General features: G+C 44.5%; 2 protein-coding genes across 3 annotated transcripts; both read left to right on the top strand.

The window, feature by feature from the left end:
* Positions 1 to 231: 231 nt before the first annotated feature.
* On the top strand, positions 232 to 10,869 carry laptm4b (lysosomal protein transmembrane 4 beta). The gene is made up of 7 exons (XM_076139145.1): positions 232 to 1,921; positions 3,018 to 3,135; positions 4,303 to 4,376; positions 4,473 to 4,595; positions 4,702 to 4,800; positions 6,330 to 6,425; positions 8,559 to 10,869. Exons 1-7 carry the CDS (start codon positions 1,829 to 1,831, stop codon positions 8,631 to 8,633), a joined length of 678 nt encoding a protein of 225 aa, XP_075995260.1. The 5' UTR covers positions 232 to 1,828; the 3' UTR covers positions 8,634 to 10,869.
* Positions 10,870 to 13,861: 2,992 nt separating this feature from the next.
* Positions 13,862 to 16,380, top strand: rida (reactive intermediate imine deaminase A). 2 transcript variants are annotated; one of them, XM_076139519.1, is made up of 6 exons: positions 13,862 to 14,023; positions 14,558 to 14,663; positions 14,799 to 14,853; positions 14,939 to 15,007; positions 15,684 to 15,739; positions 15,847 to 16,380. In XM_076139519.1, the coding sequence occupies exons 1-6, from the start codon at positions 13,956 to 13,958 to the stop codon at positions 15,901 to 15,903; spliced, it is 411 nt and encodes a 136-aa protein (XP_075995634.1). In that variant the 5' UTR covers positions 13,862 to 13,955; the 3' UTR covers positions 15,904 to 16,380. The 2 variants fall into 2 exon arrangements, with proteins under 2 accessions (XP_075995634.1, XP_075995635.1); XM_076139520.1 differs by lacking the exon at positions 13,862 to 14,023 and adding an exon at positions 14,138 to 14,292.
* Positions 16,381 to 21,100: the final 4,720 nt, after the last annotated feature.

The raw sequence follows: 21,100 nt of genomic DNA, 5'->3' as shown, positions 1-21,100 counted from the left end.
CAATACATTTTCATACTAATATCTTTTACAGCTGAGCTCTTTGTCCACCGCCATATTGTGTCTGTAGTTTGCTGTCAGACAAATCTCACATCTGCGATTAATACGACGAGGATTCACTTTACGCAATGCAACAAATCTGTGTCAGTCGCCAGGACAGTGATAGGATGCTGGAGTGGTTGCCAGGGGCCTTCGTGAGACGAAACCGCTGCACCACTCAGTGTGGTCTAGTAGTCTCATGGCACGTTTACAGAGTCTGACCTCCTTTGCATCGTCGTCATCATCTCTCGCTCTCTCTCCCTCTAGCTCTCTGTCCCCCCATCTATCTGTTCATTTTGGATTTACTAGCATTTAATCTCTAAATCTCTCACTCATTCACATTTGTCTAGAAGTATGTTGTGTTCTTCATTCTCCTTTAAACCTGCCGCTGTTTTTTAATGAATGGGGGAGTAAAGGTCATCAGTAGGATGTTCTGCAATGCGTAACACATTAATTCACATTAAGTACCAAACCAAGGCAATATTTCATTTAGTACTCAAAATCACTGACTGCCTTTGTTAATACATGTCCCATCCCAAGGTATCAAGAGATTCAGCTTGCTGTCAAAAGTGTGACAACAAGGATTAATCATCTCTGTATTTCCTGTCCTGTCCTGCTCTTCAAACGTCCATCCTGCCTCAAATGCACTCCAACTAATTTCAACACTTAAACAGTCGGCTTTGAGCCTTCTGCAGATTCCATCACAACATTCAGAGGCTAACGTCTGTCAGCCTGGTCAGCATTTAGCCCTGGCAGGAGTGGAAAATCCCCTGATGTGACGATGATGCTCTCCACCCACCAGGGGCTTAACGCTGTGGTCACCGGCTCCATCTGTCAGGCTACAGACACTCTGAGACTACATCAAGGCTCCTTCTTATCAGGGCAGTATAACACTAAACATATCTACCATCAATAGTTTCATATTTATTTTTATAAATAAATCTATTTGTTTTTCCACCCCTTTAGGATTTCTGCCTCCCACACATAAACACTTGGAATTAGCTTGTTGTGTTGTTTATATGTACATAAATTACTACTGAATCTGCCCCAATGGTGCTCAGAAATGCAATAATTTTGTTTTTTGAGTGGCATGATTTAAAGGGGAAATCCATAATTGGTTAAAGATGTATTTACATCCCTATATAACTGTTGAGATTATGTTTCACACTATCTGCCTCTACATAAAGTATGTGTGTCTCAACCTTAAATGCATAATGTCAACACTCTTAACTCTCATTTTCTGTTATTGTCGAATGAGAAGACAACTCAACACACAGGCCTGCATTTAGATGGAGAAGAATTAAGTCACACGTCATTATGTTGTCCATCCTTAATTGTTCCACGAAAAGAAAATAAAGAAGTAAACTTTCCTGGACAAATGCGCCTATTTGGGCCTAATAATAGCTTTATAACATAACAGAAATCAATGTTGAGACATGAGGATATGTATATTTAATTAATTTTAACGATTTACGCCTAATAAATGTGCGTTTATCGTTGTTTCGTTATTATATTTTTTTTACCCACGGCCTCCATGCTGAAGCGGCCCCGTGATGCTGGTCACGTGACCCCGGGATGAGCCAGATTAGCAGGATCCGCTTCTTCTCCTCCTCCTCCTCCTCCCGAATGTGGCGCTCAGCACACACACATACTCTCACTCTCACAGACACGGTTTCGTTCCTACACACACCTTTGATTTTTGTTTCTTCCGGACGCGTATTGTTCTTCTCTTCCATGTTCCAGCTAGCCTCCATGAACTAGTGTTGACACCGTGAGCAGAAGAGCAGAGAGGATGATTTCGCCGTGGGACCGGTGGTACACGACGAGCTGCTGCCTGTGCTGCCATGTCCGGACGGGCACCATTATTCTGGGGATATGGTACATGGTAAGCGACGCTATACATTTAAAAAACCTGTATTCCAGATTTATATTCGTATAAATTAACATAGACCTGCTGAAAAGGCCATGTAACGTTCAGGTGACGTTGGTGTTTTGATGGCTAGCTATCGTTGTTTGTAGCTTGTCTTCGGTGAAGGACCTTCACATCCATACATATTAGTCCACATTTACGCATTTAACTAATTAAATCCAACATTCACAAGTGGTGTTAGATTTGTCCTACATTCGCACCCTAGTCCCGAGTTAAATATAGCGCGTCGCTTCTTTTTTTATCCGCAGGATAATATGAAGTTTTAAACATAGTTCATTAAGCTAAATCCTGCACCTTTAAGCTGTTTTCACGCTGCTGCCAACTACGTCAACAAGTGGAGGTTTCTAGAAAGGAGCTGAACATTGGAGTGATGGTGGTGACGACACTTTGCTCCACCATCAACCAGCTCAGCATCACTTTGCTTTGGAGTTGAGCTGCTGTACAACTACAAAAATATAAATAAATCCAATCTGATGGATATTTTGGTAGATATCAACAACCAGTGTATCAAAAACATATATATACATCAAAATATTTATGAAGAATATACGCAAAAATTAATTCATGACTTCAAAGGCAGTGTTTTGTAACGCTTAGGCTTATTTTTGTATTATTTTTTGTATTATTTAATGTATTATTTAATTTATTTCACTGTTCAAAATGTACTGTGGCTCTGTCCAGCAGTTGTCATAGCTTTTTAGTGACTAAATCTAACATATTGTTGGGAATAATCGCTGTTTATGTTGAAAACTAATATCCCTCTGTGTATTATTCTATTTTTTTTTTTTTATTCTAAGTTCTACAATATTGATATTACTATTTGGTTCAAAGTTGTTTCCAAAATCTGTCATTGTATCACAACAGTTAATTAAGCGTAAACCTTCCTTCACTTTGCCTTTTTAATTTGATGCTTAAGTGTATAAAACAAGAAGGAAAAGCTAGAACACTTCAAACTAGTTCCACAGTCAGGTGAACTCTGGGCTGAGAGTCCAAGAATCAACTAATATATTATACACACATTTCATATTAGATGTTTTGATTCTTCCCACAGCTCATCAATGCAGTGGTCCTACTCATCTTGTTGTCGGCCCTCAATGATCCGGTGCAGTACCGTTACCACCTCAGCAGCACTGAGCTGGGGACCGACATCGATGTTATGGACGACGCAAGTAAGTGTTGATCAGATCCCCCTCATTGCTACATGTTCAACCTGCTATGAATGACATCAGAGGAGGAAGCCATTTGTTATCTGACGTGAGGAAATCCTCCAACTGTCTTCTACTCCGTCAACTCTGCCTCTCAATACCTCTCAGTTCTGGGTTTCTGGCATTGTATATTGTAGCCAAGCAAGTAAAGGTGTCTGTTGTTATTTTAGCTTGAAAACCTTCAAAAGTTCATTAAGACTCATCACTTCACTGCAATACAGCCTTTAAGCCCGTTAAGAGACAACATTACATGAACTAACTGTTATTAAATACTAGGCATTACTAAAGACCTTACTCCTTTCCCTCCACTTGCTCCCAGAATGCTTCACGCAGAACATGCACAGCTGAGTAGGCAAGGTCGGAGTGCATGTGTATTTTCAGAAGGCGCCCCTCCAGCATCTCTCATCATCACGGTCGCCTCTAGAACGCCACAGAGCCCCGTCGCCGGCTGACTGTGATTAAAAACGACTGCTCTAATTCTCCGTCGGATTAAAGCGGCCATGTGGACCGTCTCCCGTTTGCCGTCGGCTCAGATTGCATTGTAAGCAGAGCAAAGATGGAGAGACTTGAGGGGAGGATGGAGGCAAACTAGTGTCACCGTTTTGTAAAAAGAATAATAAAGAATAACATCTGCATAGGAATTACTGAATTATTGCACTGCATATTCCTACAAAACAATAAAGTGTGTCGTCTCAGCGTGGCGTGATACCGACTGACCAATCACATACTTGGCGTCGGGTGAGATGGTGGCGGGGGGGGGGGGGAATATAACACGGCATTTTGTTTGTGCAGCAGGGGAGCGAACCCAAACGCTTCGGTGTTCATTTTCAGATATGACACACCGGGTGTCAAATTAGAGCTGAGCTGGGTGTCGGTGCATCCCTGCGAGTGCTACAGTGACATTGATCAGTCAGCCACACACTTTTCACAGCCATGATGCCAATATGAAGCAGTGTTAGACTTTGTCAAATTTAGTACCTCTTGTTAACAATTACCCACGAGTCGGTCGCTGCTTGTCCCAGACGGATCAAGTGGTAAAAATATGGAGTTTACTTTGACGCATTATGTCCCGTACAGGATCAGGGATTATAATCCTCTCTGTCCTCACACTGTGTTGTTTTCTCTCTTCAGACATCTGCATAGCCACTGCAATATCTTTACTCATGATTCTCATCTGTGGTATGGCGACATATGGTGCTTACAAGGTAACTAAACGCATGAAAATGGAAAGCTGTGGCTCGACCTTGTCCAGACATTGTGCCCCCTCTCACTCTGTTTTCTCTCCCTCTGTTCTACATCAGCAACACGCTGCTTGGATCATTCCGTTCTTCTGCTACCAAATCTTTGACTTTGCTCTTAACACACTGGTTGCCATCAGTGTGGTGGTTTATCCCAACACGGTGCAGGACTACCTCCAGCAGCTGGTGAGCAGCAGTTCAAACCCAGAACCTACTTCAGTGACGAGCATTTACTTCCACTCTGTCTTCAATGTTTGTCTTCTGTCTGAAATGTCTTTTGTCACCCTGCCAGCCGGGGACATTCCCATACAAAGAGGACATCATGTCCACCAACAACTTGTGCCTAGTCTTTGCAGTCCTCCTCTTCATCGGCTGCATCCTGTCCTTCAAGGTAAGGACCCCCAATCTCCGCAACATTGCAGTGTATCAGCATTGCAGATCTAAGAAATCTTGTGTATTCTAAATGCATCACAACCTGAATCAACACTTCTAAGTGCAGAAAAATACACTCTTACTAAATATAATTGCCTCATTTGTTCACTTGGAATCTCTGTGGAGCTACACAGACTTTTCCATTGCTCATCATCTTGTGATGTGATGATGACAGTTAAGTCACACGCTGTGCGCCTTTTCAGAGCAATACGGACCAGATGGCATATTTAATGATTCTGCCTATGTGAACATTGCCGTTACCAATGTTCTCCTAAAGATTATCACACAGTCAGAGAACAACAGGAAACCAACTCCTGTCAGGCTAATTCCACTTAATGCATGGATGACTCTGCGGGCACAGCCGCGTTCCGGGCCGCTGGGACGAGATGGGACACGGAGCTGCAGTCATCTGTACAATCGAATCAAAGTTATTTCCTCTCCGAGCTCGGATTGAAAATGTCCTCTGCGGAAATCCAAAGCCAGAGCCGCTCTCTCCAGCGATGACGGGCCTGGTGGGTCACTCCCCCCCGGATCGGCCTCACGTGAACCCTTAGGGAAGAGTCCAGCTCCCGGCAAAAGCCACAGCAGCCACCCGAGCTCGCACTGGAGCCAACATCCTGGGCACAAATCAGACAAACGGAGAGAGGGAGCACTGGTGGGATGAGAGCGAGAGAGTGAAAGGGATCCAGCAGATGGGGAGAGATGGATGAATAGACGGACGGATAAAGAGAACATGCTCACAAAGATGGCCAAGCACTAAACCTACTCACCCCAGACACACTAAATATATTTTGGATTCAAGGACAGAGAGTAATAATATAGAAAATGTGGTATCTTCAATCAAATCAGACCTTAACCTCAACATCTCCATTTAGCTCTTTGAAATCACGCTTATTTGCCCATATGAAGCTAATTATGCTGTCACATTTCCTCGCTGTATTCTCAACACTATCAGAGCTACAGATGTGGACACGTTGGTGTACAGTTCTATTAGTCCTGCGGCTTCTGATTCGCCGGCTCGCTGGCAGACCCGGCGGGTTTGTCCGCTGGCTCTCACCGCAGGCCTCAGCGGCTCAGCGAGGCTCCTCACACTCGCTCACAATGGACCTGCTGTTCTCCTGCCAAGTCGGATGAACCGAAACCTTCACCGCTTGCACAAAAACCCAGGGAGCACATGGCACACGGGCTGCCAAGGTCAGCGCGCCGGTTAAAGAAACGCCAGGGACGACCCGGGAAGTGTTTTCGGATGTTGGCATAAGGCGACGTCGTCCTGAAAAACAAATCGTACCTCACACAAACATTCTGTCAAATTTCACCATCGCCAGTTAACGTCCCAGCCGCTATCAGGTGTGATTCACGCCTGCGGGCTAGGTGCGTAACCTTGGCGATTGGATGAGATTATAGCGGGTGTGGTGAAATGTGTTGACGGTGCTGCTTAAAGGTCACGGCGTCTCCTCTGTTTCCTCTTTTCCTCCCCCCGGGGTGCAGGCCTACCTGATTGGCTGTGTGTGGAACTGCTACAGATACGTGAGCGGCAGGGGCACCACCGAGGTCCTGGTCTACGTCACCACCAACGACACCACGGTGAGAACCCCCCCCTCCCCTCCTCTCCTCTCCTCTCCCCTCCCCTCCCCCGCTGTCATCCACAAGGAGGACACAAAGTACCCTCTGATCAACAATATTGTGTACACATTTGCACGACGGAGTAAAGTCAACGCTTAACATGTCGGCGGCGAGGTCGTGTTTGGCGATGTTAAATCACAGACTCTCCGCTTTTGCATGTGATTGCAGTCGAATGAGTTGATACCGTTAACAGTGCAAGGTAAGGACGAAGCATCAACCAAGCCTTATACCCAAATGTTTCAGAACCTCTTTTACCTCAACCTCAAACTCTGAGGTTGACTGAATGATTAGGACGTGTAACAGGTTTATAGAGAAAGAGAAAGAGAAACTGTCACAGTTCTCAAATCAAACCGGTTGAGATGAATGAGGTTCTTGTGTCAAATAAACGTCTGGTGTGATTCCTCTCCATGTTACAGTCCATACATTTAGTTAAAGGTGCTATATGTGGTATTTTAAAACAAACTAAAACCTTTTTCCACTTACTAATATTCTTTCTTTCACGTTATTAAGCACTCCTGCTTATTGTGATGCTACACATACCACCTTAAGAGCTGTAGTGCAGATATCAATAGATCTGAGCCTCCTGAGTGTACGTACGTGTGTGTGTGTCTGTGTGCATGTTTGTGTTATGTACTGTAGCTCATCCCGCGCTGTGATTGGCTGTTCCGCTGGCTTCTCCTCGGCGTTGACTCAGACTTCCTGAGAGGCTTTGGGATCCTCACCTGTTTTCCATTTGTGTGTGTGCAGGAGCTATAATCCTCCACGCTGATACATAATACACTTATCTGAGTCATCTCAAGACGGCGAGCTTCATCTGTCCATTCGCCCTTGTGTGTAGTGTGTGTGTGTGTGTGTGTGTGTTGACAGGTTTCACCTTGTGTAACTGTATCTCAGTGTAGCGCTCAGTAGGGTTCAACCCTCTGATATCGTATTTTGTTTCATAGGGCCTTTTTTTTTTAAATTAAATATTAGTTTTGTCTCCCGCAACTAATTTTTGGCATTTTTGTTTGGCTCAGCATTTGGTGCATTTTAACGGTGTTATTTAATCCAGCTCTTTGTGGATATTAGTGAGAAACAGTGTGGATAAGATGAAGGTTTCATCAGATTCAGGTCAGACTGATGCTTGGATTTGTGGCTCGGGGTGGACGACAGGTTCAATGTGACCGTGTGTTTATATCCCAGGACTCCCTCACCCCCTCATCCCCTCACTCCCTCACTCCCTCACTTCAGGCCGGGTGCTGAATGAATAGAGCCCCCCTTCCCCCCCCTATTTTTACTATTAAAAGCCTGTGGTGTGTCTAAATGGCTTTTTACAGCCTCGGACATTAAGTACCCAGCTGCTTATCTGCATCCTTTTATATAAATGCTATTGAAATGCACATGGGCCTCTCTCTCTCTCCCTCTACCCCCTTCTCTCTCTCTCTCTCTCTCTCTCTCCCTCTACCCCCTTCTCTCTCTCTCTCTCTCTCTCTCTCTCTCTCTCTCTACCCCCTTCTCTCTCTCTCTCTCTCTCTCTCTCTCTCTCTCTCTCCCCCCCTCTCTCTCTCTCTCTCTCCCTCTCTCTCGTCCTCTATACGTCTCTAACCGCCCTCTCTTCTTGTTCAGTTCATGTTATATAATTGTCTGCTTGCCCACTTCATTTCTAAACCTCCCTATGATGCGTTCACAGGGCCTCCCTTCGCTGTTTCACAGCTCCATGTCCTCAGAGCATATTCCCTCCCTCCCTCCCTCCCTCCCTCCCTCCCTCCCTCCCTCCTTCCCTTCACGAGTTAGCAGCAGTGTCAATTTTTATAACGCCATTTAGAGGGAAATAGAAAGTGCGTTGATGGCATCCGGAGTGTCTCTATGGACACACTGCAGAAAATACTGGAAACTGTCTCCTATGCTTTTTATATCAAAGCAATATCTCATTGTTCTTTTTTTATTTTTGCTGATTTGAATCAATACCCAGATTTAAACTACCACTTGTGCTTGATGTGCTGTTTAATTACCCAGTCACCCTCCCACCCCCCCTCCCTCCCCCCAAGTGCTGGTGATATTTGATCCATGTCTGTTTGGGACTGAACTGTCCTCTCGTCCTCTGCTGGGTTTCAGGTTCTGCTGCCACCGTACGAGGAGGCCATCGCCCTCCCGCCTAAGGAGCCCCCTCCCCAGTACATGGAGGCGTGAGACCAACCCTCACCTGCCGGACCCCTACGCCCCACGCACTCCCCTGTCACCCTTCTCTCTTAACACCCACCGCATCTCTGTCTCACTCCAGGACCCTGACCGACGGCCAGCACACATTAGAGAAAAGAAAAAAGAGTGCAAATGTCTTTAAAGGGTGGATTTGTGATCCTGCGATTAGTTTTTTAGGGGCGACTCTGAGCCTCAATCACCGTCAACTCTGACCTCCTCTTCAAGGCTGTCAAGTGTTTGTCCCCCCCTCCTCCGGTCGCCTCTGTCCTCGTCCCGGGACAGAATCGCTCCAACCTTTGAGACTCCCCGTTGGCCGTTCAAACTCTTATCACACCCTGGACACCCTGGACACCCTGGACACCCTGGACACCCCGGACACCCCTGTCCCGACTTCATTTGCACTTTTTCCAGGACTGAAACGTGCGTCAGTCCGGCCACCAACTGTTAACCCCCTTATACTGTGAATCTCCCCCGTGGTCTTGTGTAGAAAACAAACTACCTGGGATTAAAAAAAATTAATAGATTTAAAAAAAAAGAGAGAGAGAGAAACAGAGAGAAGCAAAGTGACATCCATGATCAGTTATGCAAGAGCACTTTTTTTCAGAAATTGACAAATCCCCTCATTGAATGTAACGCCGGGGGTATTTTTGTATGACTTTTTTGTATAACAGTGAAAACGGAGAGAAAAAGAAAGGAGTAGTGACAGGACGCTCCGTTGTGATTAAGTATCGTCTGTGTTATCGTGTAGCTCGTCCTGCTGAAACTGTATCTGTATCAATAAGGGTCCTCGACCAACCAACAACCACTAACACGTCTTCCTTTTGTATCCACGTAACACGACGTCCGTGAAACCTGTAACCCATCGATCACCGGTGAGGGAGAACCCGACGCGTTCCCTTCATCTCAGTCTTTTCCAGTTTGCTCTGCAACCATTTCCAGACTGCTGCAAGATCTCGACAGAAACACAAGGACCGGGGCACTTAAATAGAAGCGGGCGGCAAAGCATTTCTAACACACGGTAACTGTTTTATAGCCATTTACACACTGCAAGATTGAAGATGCAAACACAATGAGGCAATGTGACTAAAGCGTAAGCGCCAAACGTCAAGTGTGTTAAATTGGATTCCGGGCCTCATCTGCAGCAGCGTCGCCTGCCTCTCTCAGATCTTCTCTCCCCCCGATGGCTCGCCGTGTTTAATCTGATCTTTATAGCTGAGCTCACTTAGCTGGACTGAGGGCATTTTCCTGTAAAGACAGTGTGACACGCTGCGGTATGTGCACAGGCTGCGTGTGTGTGTGTGTGTTAGTGTGTGTGTGAGGTTACTATGTTACTCCTGTGTGTCCTTTGTACCTAGTGACATTTCTTTTGCACATGCGGTGATATCATGTTCTATTTCCTGTGCTGGTGACCTGTTACATTAACAATCAATGGGAATCTAAAGCATTGATTAAGCATAGTAGCACAAAAAATAAGTATACAATATATGATGGTAGGTAAATAGTGCAATTTTAGGCAATAGATTTGAGCATTATGATGAATAACTATTGAACAAATATTAGATTTGCTGTTTTAGTTATTTCCACTAATCTCTAAGTATTTGCTATATACAGAAAAATATCAAATACCTTTTATCAGACTATGCAACAGTGCATTCAAGATACTTTAGATTGTGAGTATTATGAAAAGTAATATTCTGTTTGATACTAATGCTGTAGTTGAATATTGTAGCACCTTTGTTTTCCCCTCCATCCGTGTCCCTGTGAGTTACCATCACTGCTTTTCTAAGTACAACCATGTTTGAACAAAATTGAAAATGAAATTGCACTTTAAGTCAATGTGAGCGCTCATCGTGTTTGGATTCGTTCTTACGGTGTTCCTCAGGCCATGTAAGCGGTTCTAAGGCGATTCCGTCGGCCTCCCTGTCTCGGTCGATGCGAGCTTCAAACAGAAAAACGACTCTCCCAGTGTTTGTGTTTGTATTTGTTGTGTGTGAAGTGACGGAAATTCCGGAGGTAAAGTTCAGCCGTGACTGAAACTCCCTTGTCGGATGTTTTGAAGCAGGGACCTGAATCTGAACCAGGGATGGCCCAGCGCCTCGAGTTATTAGAATCTCTCCAGACTGATCTGTATCTCACGTCCGGTCATTCTCGACTGTCACACATCCTTTTGTTGGATCTGCATGGCCTCATCTTCTTCAAATCTGAATAATAAAAGCCTCAATCGCTACCTGCTGGATTGCTTGATTGAGTTTGTTTGTTGGTATGTACATGTGAAGAGGTGGACACAGGTAATCTGATGGGGTTCTGATCCCTTTTATAGGATTAAATTCTTGATAGCCAGAGTTACAGTGTGTGTCTATTCTGGCTCTGACTCCAACCGTCTCTTATCACCGAGCAGGCAGAGCAGCGAGGATCTACCCGCTGCTTCAAAATGGAGGCTGTGGCTTTGCCTCTGCCAGGCACACTCACCTACTTTCCACCACTCACTGGGACGAGGTGATGGAACGAAACAAGTAGGTCACACTCACCAACACACAGGAGGAGGAGAGGTATTTCTAGAACGGGACACAATAAGGCCGATGTGTACTTCTGCACAATCTGTTAGTAGACTTTGATTGGCCTGGATAGAAGAAGCAGAGAGGTTGTAGTCATAAATGTGCTCCATAGTGAGACTGCATGGTGATACAGACACGGCCTGTACTGACCTGCAGCTTGTAATCAATACTCAGCATGTGTGAGGACATGAATTGCAAAGCATCCAGTAAATATTGACTTCGGAATAATCAATATCCATTCAGGTTACAGTTATGCAGGGAAGTGTCCATTGCTTTGTTTAAAGACCAATAGGTCAGGGACATAAAGTTGCCAGGTTCTGTTTTTTGTAAATCCGCAACAATAAAATAGAAATATGTACTAAATATTTGTGCACCAACGGCCATTATTCGAAGCAAACATTTGTAGCTACATATGCGCTGATGACAACACATCATTGTCAAGCGCGAGTTAGGTGTATCCGTGTGAAGTTATATAATAACTCCTTTATATTGGCACACACACACACACACACTGTCGCTGTCATGCCATTCACTCCACACGCAGGCCGCGAGCCAGCAACTCGTCGGGATGAACAGATGCTGCGAGATGTTACACAACTGCCTGCGGTGACCAAATCTGATACCTGCAGATATACGGGGATCTAAGTGGGTACATGAGCCTCTTAAATATCTCTGCAGAACACAGAACACACTGCAGCTATTGTTGCCAGTCTCACTGCCAGCTTTAGAGTCTGGGTTGGAAACTGGAGTCGCATCGTGTAACTGATATAAAATAATGCAAATATACCCCATTACATTTTGGAACTGCAAGTAATTTGAAGAAAACATTCGAAAAGTATCAAATCCAAAGTAAGACACCGTTCCAGTAGCTTCAAGTTGACTATTGAATACTGGGTCAATATTAATATCTTCTTCCCTATTTACAAAAGAAAGAAAAGGTTGTTGGTTTTAGACATAACACTTTGCCCTTCATGTGGCATCAGCCAGTAAAGCTTTTAATACCTCTGAGAGGAGCCCGTCCTTACTCGATTACAGCCTCCACACTGCGGCTAATACGACACACGGACAGCCCAAGGTTTATGTAAGTGAGACAAACGTTCACAAGTTGCGTAATTTTCAATCAACATGTTTGTTTAAGGAGTTGGCTGGCTGATCCGTGACCGTTTTCAAATCAAGCGATAGGCCTGATATCCCCATATTACACCAGGGGGCTTACAGGGGGCTCCTGAAACACCAAGCAAAAACGTGTTGTCCTTGATCTCGCGGCATCGTCACCGGCAAGTGTTTCTATCAGTCGGTCGCTCGGTTGGAGGGGGGGGGGGGGGATGGAAAAACTTCTGATCTTTAAAAGGGGGGCGCGAAAGAAAAAGTTTGAGAACCACTGCTCTAATTGATGTATCCTTCAACCAAAGCTACACTTCATTTTAACAGCTGCCGTTTTTCCACTTGGAAAAGATTCTTAATATTTATAATTAGATATCAAGACGTCACATGACCTTTTTACCTTCTGAAATGTGAAAGCATTGTGTTAAAGCCTAAATATTTGATGTACTTCTTGTACATGAACTCACTGCTGCCAATAGAGTATTCTCCAATATCATTGTGTGTGGATCAGCACAGTCACTTTATGATGGCCAGTCTGCAGAGGTTTGGTGGCCATGTTTGTGGTGGTTCCCTCATCAATAAGGAGTGGGTGACATCTGCTGCTCACTGCTGGTTGAAGGATACATACGTCAATAATGACGTATGTATCACACTTGCTGGTGCCGATGCCACCGGCCACGGGAACCCTCAGTGTTTCAGGGGCTATAATGGGGATAGGCCGGCGATAACAGTATGTTTCTTTGTGTGTTGTTGGCTGAGTGCGTAACGCCATGCTCCTGCCATGAAGGTTGTGGGTTCTATTCTGACTCTAGCCCCATGTGACCCTACACAGGATGGGTGTGAGAGGCTTGTTTCTGTTTCATTTTGTCTTTTGTTCATATATTGTTCCCAAATTCCAAGCCTGACACATGTGACCTCATTTTGAAAAACGGAATGTGACACTGGCGCCCTCTTGTGGACAGGACACACAAACACAAAGTCTCATGCCAGTGCTCATGGTCGTGATATGGGGGCTCTGCTTTATTCTCAACTGATATTAGATGGGATTTGGAATGCTGAATTTCTCCTTCTTACAGTAGAAACAGACTCTGGTGTTCACAGATTCAAAATATACAAATAAATAGGATAGAATATTAACAAAAACAAGTTGCTAAGATAAGAATTACTTTAAAATTAAGTTGGGTTTATTTCAAATCAAACCAAACGCAAACAGAACTAATGTCTAACTGTGTCTAACTAACGTGTCACGAAACACATTCCTAGGTGAACTTTGAAGCTAAAAGCCGTCGTGCAAGACTTTACTGCAGGAGAACATCCAGTAAAAAGGGAGACACCTGTTTTAACGTAATTATTCTACTATAGACGCAATCATATTTAGTACGCAAACTACCTGCTCGTCTTATAAAGAAAGTGATTCGCTGCTAATCACATCAAACTGCCATGTTGTATTTTAAAGCTCATTCATGGGGAAACGCGCTCTTTTAGTTTTACCCTGATTCATCCCACTTTTAAGAATATTGTTGTTTACAGACATTACGGTAGTTGGCAGCAGCTGCGCTTCCTCTCTAACGGTAACAGAAGAAGAAGAAGGAGAAGAAGAAGTAGTGGCTTTTCTCTTTCACTCACACCCTCAGAGGAACACAGTGCAAGAGACATGATGGCTGCAATCACAAGGAAAGCGATCCACACGGCTTTGGCCCCCGCGGCCATCGGCCCGTACAGGTACACGGAGAGTTATTGTGTTGTGTTATTATGTGGCGTTTACGAGTGCAGAAACTGAATGACTGGGGATGGAAGTCATAGTCCGGTGTGATCGTGGGCGGATCTAAGAGTGCAGTGAACTCTCGGCTTTGACCTTCAACCTGTGGAAAGTTAGGAAACGCCACAGTGAGTTTAGGTGCTAGAAGGTTTTCAGCTCTGACAGACATGGCAGCTCTTCCTCGCTTCTTCCCCCAGACTCCAAAGGCGCCCGTCAGAAAGGGGATCTACAGGTAGAGTGTGATAGGCTAGAAGTTAAGAACGTGATCAGAAATGGATCGGATTATTAGTTTTCCCTCGTGCATTTCGCAACCATGCTTCTTGCAACAGAAAGTGAACGGGGGAAGGGGGCGTGTTCCTGCTTACAGCCAATCAGAGTTTGAGTTACACTTTCGGATTGACTGATGAAAGAAGTTGCCTTAAATGATCATGGGTGGATAGTGTGTACTTCAAATATTGACTCTATTTTGTGTGTGTCCCTTCTCTCTCCTCCTTCAGTCAGGCGGTGGTTGCTGACAGGACGATGTACATCTCTGGTCAGTTGGGTCTGGACGTGGCCTCTGGTCAGCTGGTGGAAGGAGGCGTTCAGGCTCAGACCAAACAGGTCCACATTATCCTCACATTTATATTCTATTCTAATAACAAAAGTTCCATCTAAAAATAAACCTTACACAACACTTATATGAATATTAGAATTTAAAAAAGTGATGTTAATCATTGTGTGGTGGTTTCTTCACAGGCTCTGGTCAATATGGGGGAGATCCTGAAGGCTGCTGGTTGTAACTATACAAACGGTGAGGTCGCCATCATGCAAAAGTTTCATGCGTTGTCATGGTTGCCCTCTGACCCACACTGACCGTAGCGCTCTTGGTGTTTCAGTGGTGAAGACGACCGTGCTGCTTGCAGACATAAACGACTTCAACAACGTCAACGAGATCTACAAGACATGTAAGCTGCTTTGGTTTCATGCTGTGACGTTGCCTTATATTTCTCGTCTCCTTAAAAGTGTATCCTTGTTCCGCTCTTTCTCTTCCCCGGAGTATAATAGCAGCCACATGGGGGCAGCGTTACCCACATGACTTTACAGCTCAGACTCTTTGAGAGGCTCTTGTAGTTGAATGATTCATCCAAACTCATTTATCTATCCATGTATTTGAATAAAATGAATTGAACCCAATCCATATCAGGTTGGTTAAGAGTCAGCTCATTCTGCACTCTGACACCCTGAGAAATAGAACAGCAGACGGGTGCAGCGTCCCGTTTCCTGCTGCGTATGGACACAAAAGTCCTGGCGTTTCCTCTTGGATCGAGTGTAATGGAAGCTGCAGCGCCCACTGAGTTGTAAATGGACACCAACAAGCAGGCACTAAAATGTAATCCAACTCCCCTCAGCCAGGCCAGTGTTGTGTGAGCCAGTGACTCGGGTACAGGGTCTGGACTGGAACCTTCTGCCCACCCCCCTCAACCAATTACTCAAGCACAGGCAGAGAACTTTCCCTGACCCAGTGTTGTCAATTCTGACTGCCCAGGATGCTGCACACTCTTATTTTGAAATGAATTTCAGTATTTGTTTGGAACCTTTCTGTTTCAAGCCTCAAGTGTAATGATCATGTCTGTCCTCTAGTTTTCACCAGCAACTTCCCGGCTAGAGCTGCCTATCAAGTCGCTGCTCTCCCAAGAGTGAGTAAACAAACCCCTCCAGTATGCATCACTACAAATGGGAAGGTGATAAATCTCCCTGTGTGTGTCCATATTTGCGTTGTAATTTGTGTCCTTCCTCTTTTCAGGGCGGTCTTGTGGAAATCGAGGCTGTTGCCGTTCTGGGCCCACTGGCAGAGTCCTGACTAGCCGGCCCCGTCACACACAAGCTGTAGTTTAATCATCTACACGCTCTAACGTTGCCAGTGGAAACATTATTCCAATGCTTTTAAGCTTCTTGTACTAAGTGCCACTTCCAAGCAAAACAAAACATCAAAGTGCCTCCTCACCCGCAAGAAAAATCACTGAAAAGTACTGATCTGCTAATAAATCAATATAAAATAACAATTGCCACAGATTTGTTTTCATTCTCTGCAAAAGCAAATTTCCCTGAGTCGTGTTGCACCTCTTGAGAACCACCACCTTATTCCATATCTATGCCCTAAAGTCTACAAAAGGATCTTGACCTCTGACCTCAAAGCAGCACTGAATTCACCATATACCCCAACAGATTTGTAGGACAGAGATGATGCAGGAGTTTGCTCTGAGGGATCAATCCAACACTCCGTGGCCACAGTGGCAACATGCAGAACCGTAAACTTCAAATAAACCTCATGTTTGTACTCTGTAGTCTGTCTTCTCTATATGATGATATCACATCAACTAACTATACTGTAGTCGTTTAAGAAAATACATTTACTAGTTGTGATGTATAAGATGGGACTTTTAATGTTTTGAAAACATATTACAGATTTTGGTTTCCAAAGAGAAATAACAACAGATCACAAACGAATAAGTGCTCTCACTCACATGTTGTCTTTTTATCTCATGCATGCTCATCGCAAATTCATGTAAGTGTTTAGATCAGTTGGACAATCCTCAAAATATGCATAGTTGTATAGACATATAGTGGACTCCGCTCCTTATAACCTCTTCTGTTCCTTATAAACGTGGTTATAAAATCAAAGCCAGTCTCAAACAGGATATCATTATTATGATCAATGATATTTTGGCGTTGCTATTTTTAGAAATGTAACTATATAGAAAAGTAGAGAAGGAGCTCATGATTGAAGCGAGACATACCCTGCATAATGCTGAAAGACTGCAATATTGATTCTCTGTGTATCATAAATAAATTGCTCAATAAAGTTATCTTAAATGTGTTATCTGAAAATAAGTGCTGTAGCTCTCTCTCTATATATATATACAGTTTGCAAGCGGATATTGCAGCCATACACCATCAGGAGGAGAAGAAGGCACAGTGATGACAGGGACCCCGACTGAACGTGGTTATCACAGGGATCTGCATCTTGGCAACGAGGCAATGACTTTCACACACACACATACAGCTACACAGGCTTTTCACACACTTTCATGCACGTACACAGACACAGTAGGACACTTTGATGCAGCGCCATGTGCAGGAATTCACATTAGTTGCATTTCACTGACTGGGATCTGAAACCACAAAAGGAGGAGAAGACTTTTAGTGCTGAGCAGATAAAGGGATGTGACTACATGCAGTATATGGAAGCAGAACCTGGTCTCACCTGCTGTCTCCTCTGTTTGGGGTGCCGACTCTTCAGCTGTGGCCTCAGCACTTCCTGTTTACAAAGAGAGGCAGTGACGTATCAATGTCAGTATCGAACCGTTTTCCCTCAAAGACTTGCGATTACGTCACTATTTTAAAGAGGCTTATCCAACCCCAACACCTTGCGGATCCAAAAGTGGAAGAGTTGCCATGTCCGCGTGCTAATGTGTCACTGTATCCTCTGTCTTTACTGGCTGTGAAAGGGAGTCGGGGAGGCTCCGCGGGCCCCCGGCAGTGGAAGCCCTATATGTGCTGCCGTGCTCTAGTTTCTCTGTGGACTCAGATTGCACCTTGGTGACACCACGCTGACAACAAAGTGCACACACAGTGAATGCAGGTTGTGTAAAAGCAGGGCCGGGGTCAGCGCCGACAACAAAGGGGGTTCCAGATCACGTAAAGACAAAGATAGAGACTCGGCAGTTCCTCCGCACTTTGCATGATAGCAAAATACGGCTATATACTCGTAAAAACTGATCTGAGCTGATCTGCAGGGTACTTAAACTGTTCAATATGTTGAACTATAACTAGAAACTATCATGATTATCCAATGATGCAAACTGTTGCATCATATCTAACACACCTGCTCCAACTATCTTAAATAGTGCTCAATGTGCTGTTCAGACATGTTTCATTGGATGAAGAGGACAACGAAGAGTTATAAGAGATATAAAGGCCAGAACTGCCAGTCATTTGCATGGATGAGGCCATGATAAGTGGACCGATGAAGTGAAAGTAGTCCTGTACCGTGACGGGCGGCTCCCTGGTGATCATTTCCATGTATAGTGTGGCCATGTGAGGCTGTGGGTGCGGGGATGAGATAATTTCCCTTTGTAATTAAATTAATTTGTGGGTAAGACCTTGCCTCCTGCTGCTAGTGGGTCAGGAGTGGTGGCAGGAAGGAGATCGGTATCATAGATGCCATGTGATGAAAACTTTCACCCAGAATGCTTTGTGTGTATCCTGGATACATTGTGTGTGTAGCTTAGACAGACAGAATGGTCCTGACACCTGTTAATGATCATACAGCGTGTGTGTGTATCTGTGTGTGTTTGTGCACTATTCCCCCAAAGACTAAAGAACTTAACTTTCGCTGACTCCTATTCTAACAGATCCATCCTCAATCCTCAAACCTGTTAAATAAGATTATATATGTTACAATTTGATGCTGTAAGTGAGAAACATTTGAGGAAGATTTGCTGACTAATTGGCCGTGTGATAGACAGTAAACACATTCCTGTGGCCACCCCGGTGTGTTCATTAAAAGCCATAGTCATGTCTGTGTGTTGGATACCGCTTGGTTACTGTCATTGTAATGGGTCTGGGGAGGGTCTATGGGAAGACAGAAGGGACATTATTCACCTGTGACAGCCTGTGTTCAATGGGCCACCAGGCTGGAGGTAAAGGTGCTCAGGTTACTGTTGGTCAATGGAAGCATTTTACATCATGTCCCTAATTTAGCTCCCCTCACGTATCTGTTATATTCGTATTGCGGTAACAGAGTTATACCGAGCTGTTTCAGACACACACACACACACACAGACTGTAACATTAAGAGTCTGATCCTGGTGAAGGAAAACAAAGATATAAGCAGGGCCGGCCAGAGCATTTTAAGGGCCCTAACACTGGATCCCACTGGACCTGCACACAGGTTTGCAGGTCTGTCCTCATCACCTGAACAGCATGAAGTAGTTGCGTGTCTGATTCAGTCGTAAAGTAAGTTTATCATAGTAAAGTTTTAAATGTGAGCACAAGAGACACAAGTGTCATTTGCATAGAATATAGCCCAGGAGTAGATGGGGCTTAGAGCCTCGTAAAAGCTTTCAATATTTTCTGAGGTCGATGTGAGCTGATTTGAATGAATTTGTCTTGAAGGGAAAATTAAATTGTATCATACTGTCACAGCGACTCTTCTCTCTGTCCTACCTGTCTCAGGAGCTGCAGCTGCATCAGCAGGGCTTTCTGCTGCTGCCTCTGCCTCTGCAGGTGCTGCTTCCTCTGCAGGTGCTGCTTCATCTGCGGGTGCTGCTGCTGCCTCTGCGGGTGCTGCTTCATCTGCGGGTGCTGCTTCCTCTGCGGGTGCTGCTGCATCTGCGGGTGCTGCTTCCTCTGCGGGTGCTGCTGCATCTGCGGGTGCTGCTCCATCTGCGGGTGCTGCTACATCTGCGGGTGCTGCTTCATCTGCGGGTGCGGCTGCATCCTCTGCGGCTGGAGGAGCTGCCGAGGTGCCCTCTGCTTGAGTCTGATCAGGAATGGTTTCGCTGTCTTGACCATTCTCACTGGCTGCCCCTGTCGGTAAAACAAACATTCACACAGATAATAAGTAAGGTTCAGGCTCTGTAGGTCTAATAGCAGTGAAGTAACCAGTCTGTTTACAACCTGCTGTATAGTTCCACAACTAATAAGCCTAGCCTAGCATCTGTTTCATTAAGCTCTTTTGTTTTGTTGTAATGAAATGAATGACATATTGTAATACATAGACTGTGATATTACAGTGACACATGTGCTCTCAGATTGCTGTCACCTGTCTCTCACATCAGGCAGGTACATCCTGTCTCCTGTGTAGATGCAAAGGTAAATCTTTTCCTGAACACCAAACGCAAAAAAGGACTAGATCCGATTTGAATATGTTTAGATAAACAAATGTAATGGACTATAGTGTTTATTGTCCTGCTTTGGGTAATAACCTTTACAGAGTTTACATAATCCATAGCCATGCAGAATTCCAAGGTATCATACACCAAAACGAAGAAATATAAATGAAGGGACTTTTATCTTGTCTCCTGTTCCGTCATGTTTCTGAATGGAGTCTGTGTTAACATAAGAGGCCTGGGCAGGCAAAACACAGCCAGCTCAGGGACCAAACTTCAGACTCTGACCACTGGACCATGCACAGCTACGACATTCCCCTAACCCTAACCCAACAGAAGAGCAACAGGAATATGTGACAATAGAGTTGATCAGCTGTAACTCTGAAGTAAGAGGCAAATTGTGTCTAGATACAGAATCATTGTTGTGGAAAGAGAACTAGAAATGTTGAATTAAAGTAATTTCAGTAGACATTATTGAAAACGCAAATGGTTAATGTGTACATGAATTCCTGTTAATAAACACTTTGCAGCGTCCTATCCCACACCTCCAGGTGCAGGTGTGTGTGTGCAGGTGTGTGAGTGCAGGTGTGTGTTTGTGTGTGAGTTTTGGGGTATGGTATCACTTCCTTTTAGACAAATTCTCTCTTGTCATTTGCACGCATTTGCCTAGAACGCTGGCGTCTTGACTGTAAAATATCTTTGTGCTCCAAGTGCATTGCTTCACCCAGAGCTAATAATGGATGCTGGAAACAGAGATGCTGCCGGTGGGATCAACTGACACCAAAAGTAATAGTGAAAGGGGTGAAATTCAGGAAGGTGGGCCGACATCTGCTATTGTATGTTACTGTACACCACATACAAAATGCCTATAGATAAAGGTCCTCACCCCAACAGATTCAGTTTGAATTATGCAGCCTGTGACACACAAAACATTGTATTCTATAAACGACTCTTGGTAAACATTGTTCTTATAGCTTCCTGTAGTTTCAACTTTAAATTATAAGTGGAACTGCACCGGTCTGGAATTTGTGACAAACAGCATCTGGAGAAAGAAATGAGCTTTATGCAAAATATACAAATCCGTCCTTGCATAAATTTTCCTCTGACCTCTGAGATCACGACAACACAAATAACCCCAAGGTCAATATCACTGGAATGGACCTT

This window comes from Genypterus blacodes, unplaced genomic scaffold (genome assembly GCF_046128005.1).
Source record: "Genypterus blacodes isolate CSIRO-AG114 ecotype Tasmania unplaced genomic scaffold, CSIRO-AGI_Gbla_v1 ptg000438l_1, whole genome shotgun sequence".
Lineage (NCBI taxonomy): Eukaryota > Metazoa > Chordata > Actinopteri > Ophidiiformes > Ophidiidae > Genypterus > Genypterus blacodes.
This window is presented reverse-complemented; position numbering and strand designations above follow the sequence as displayed.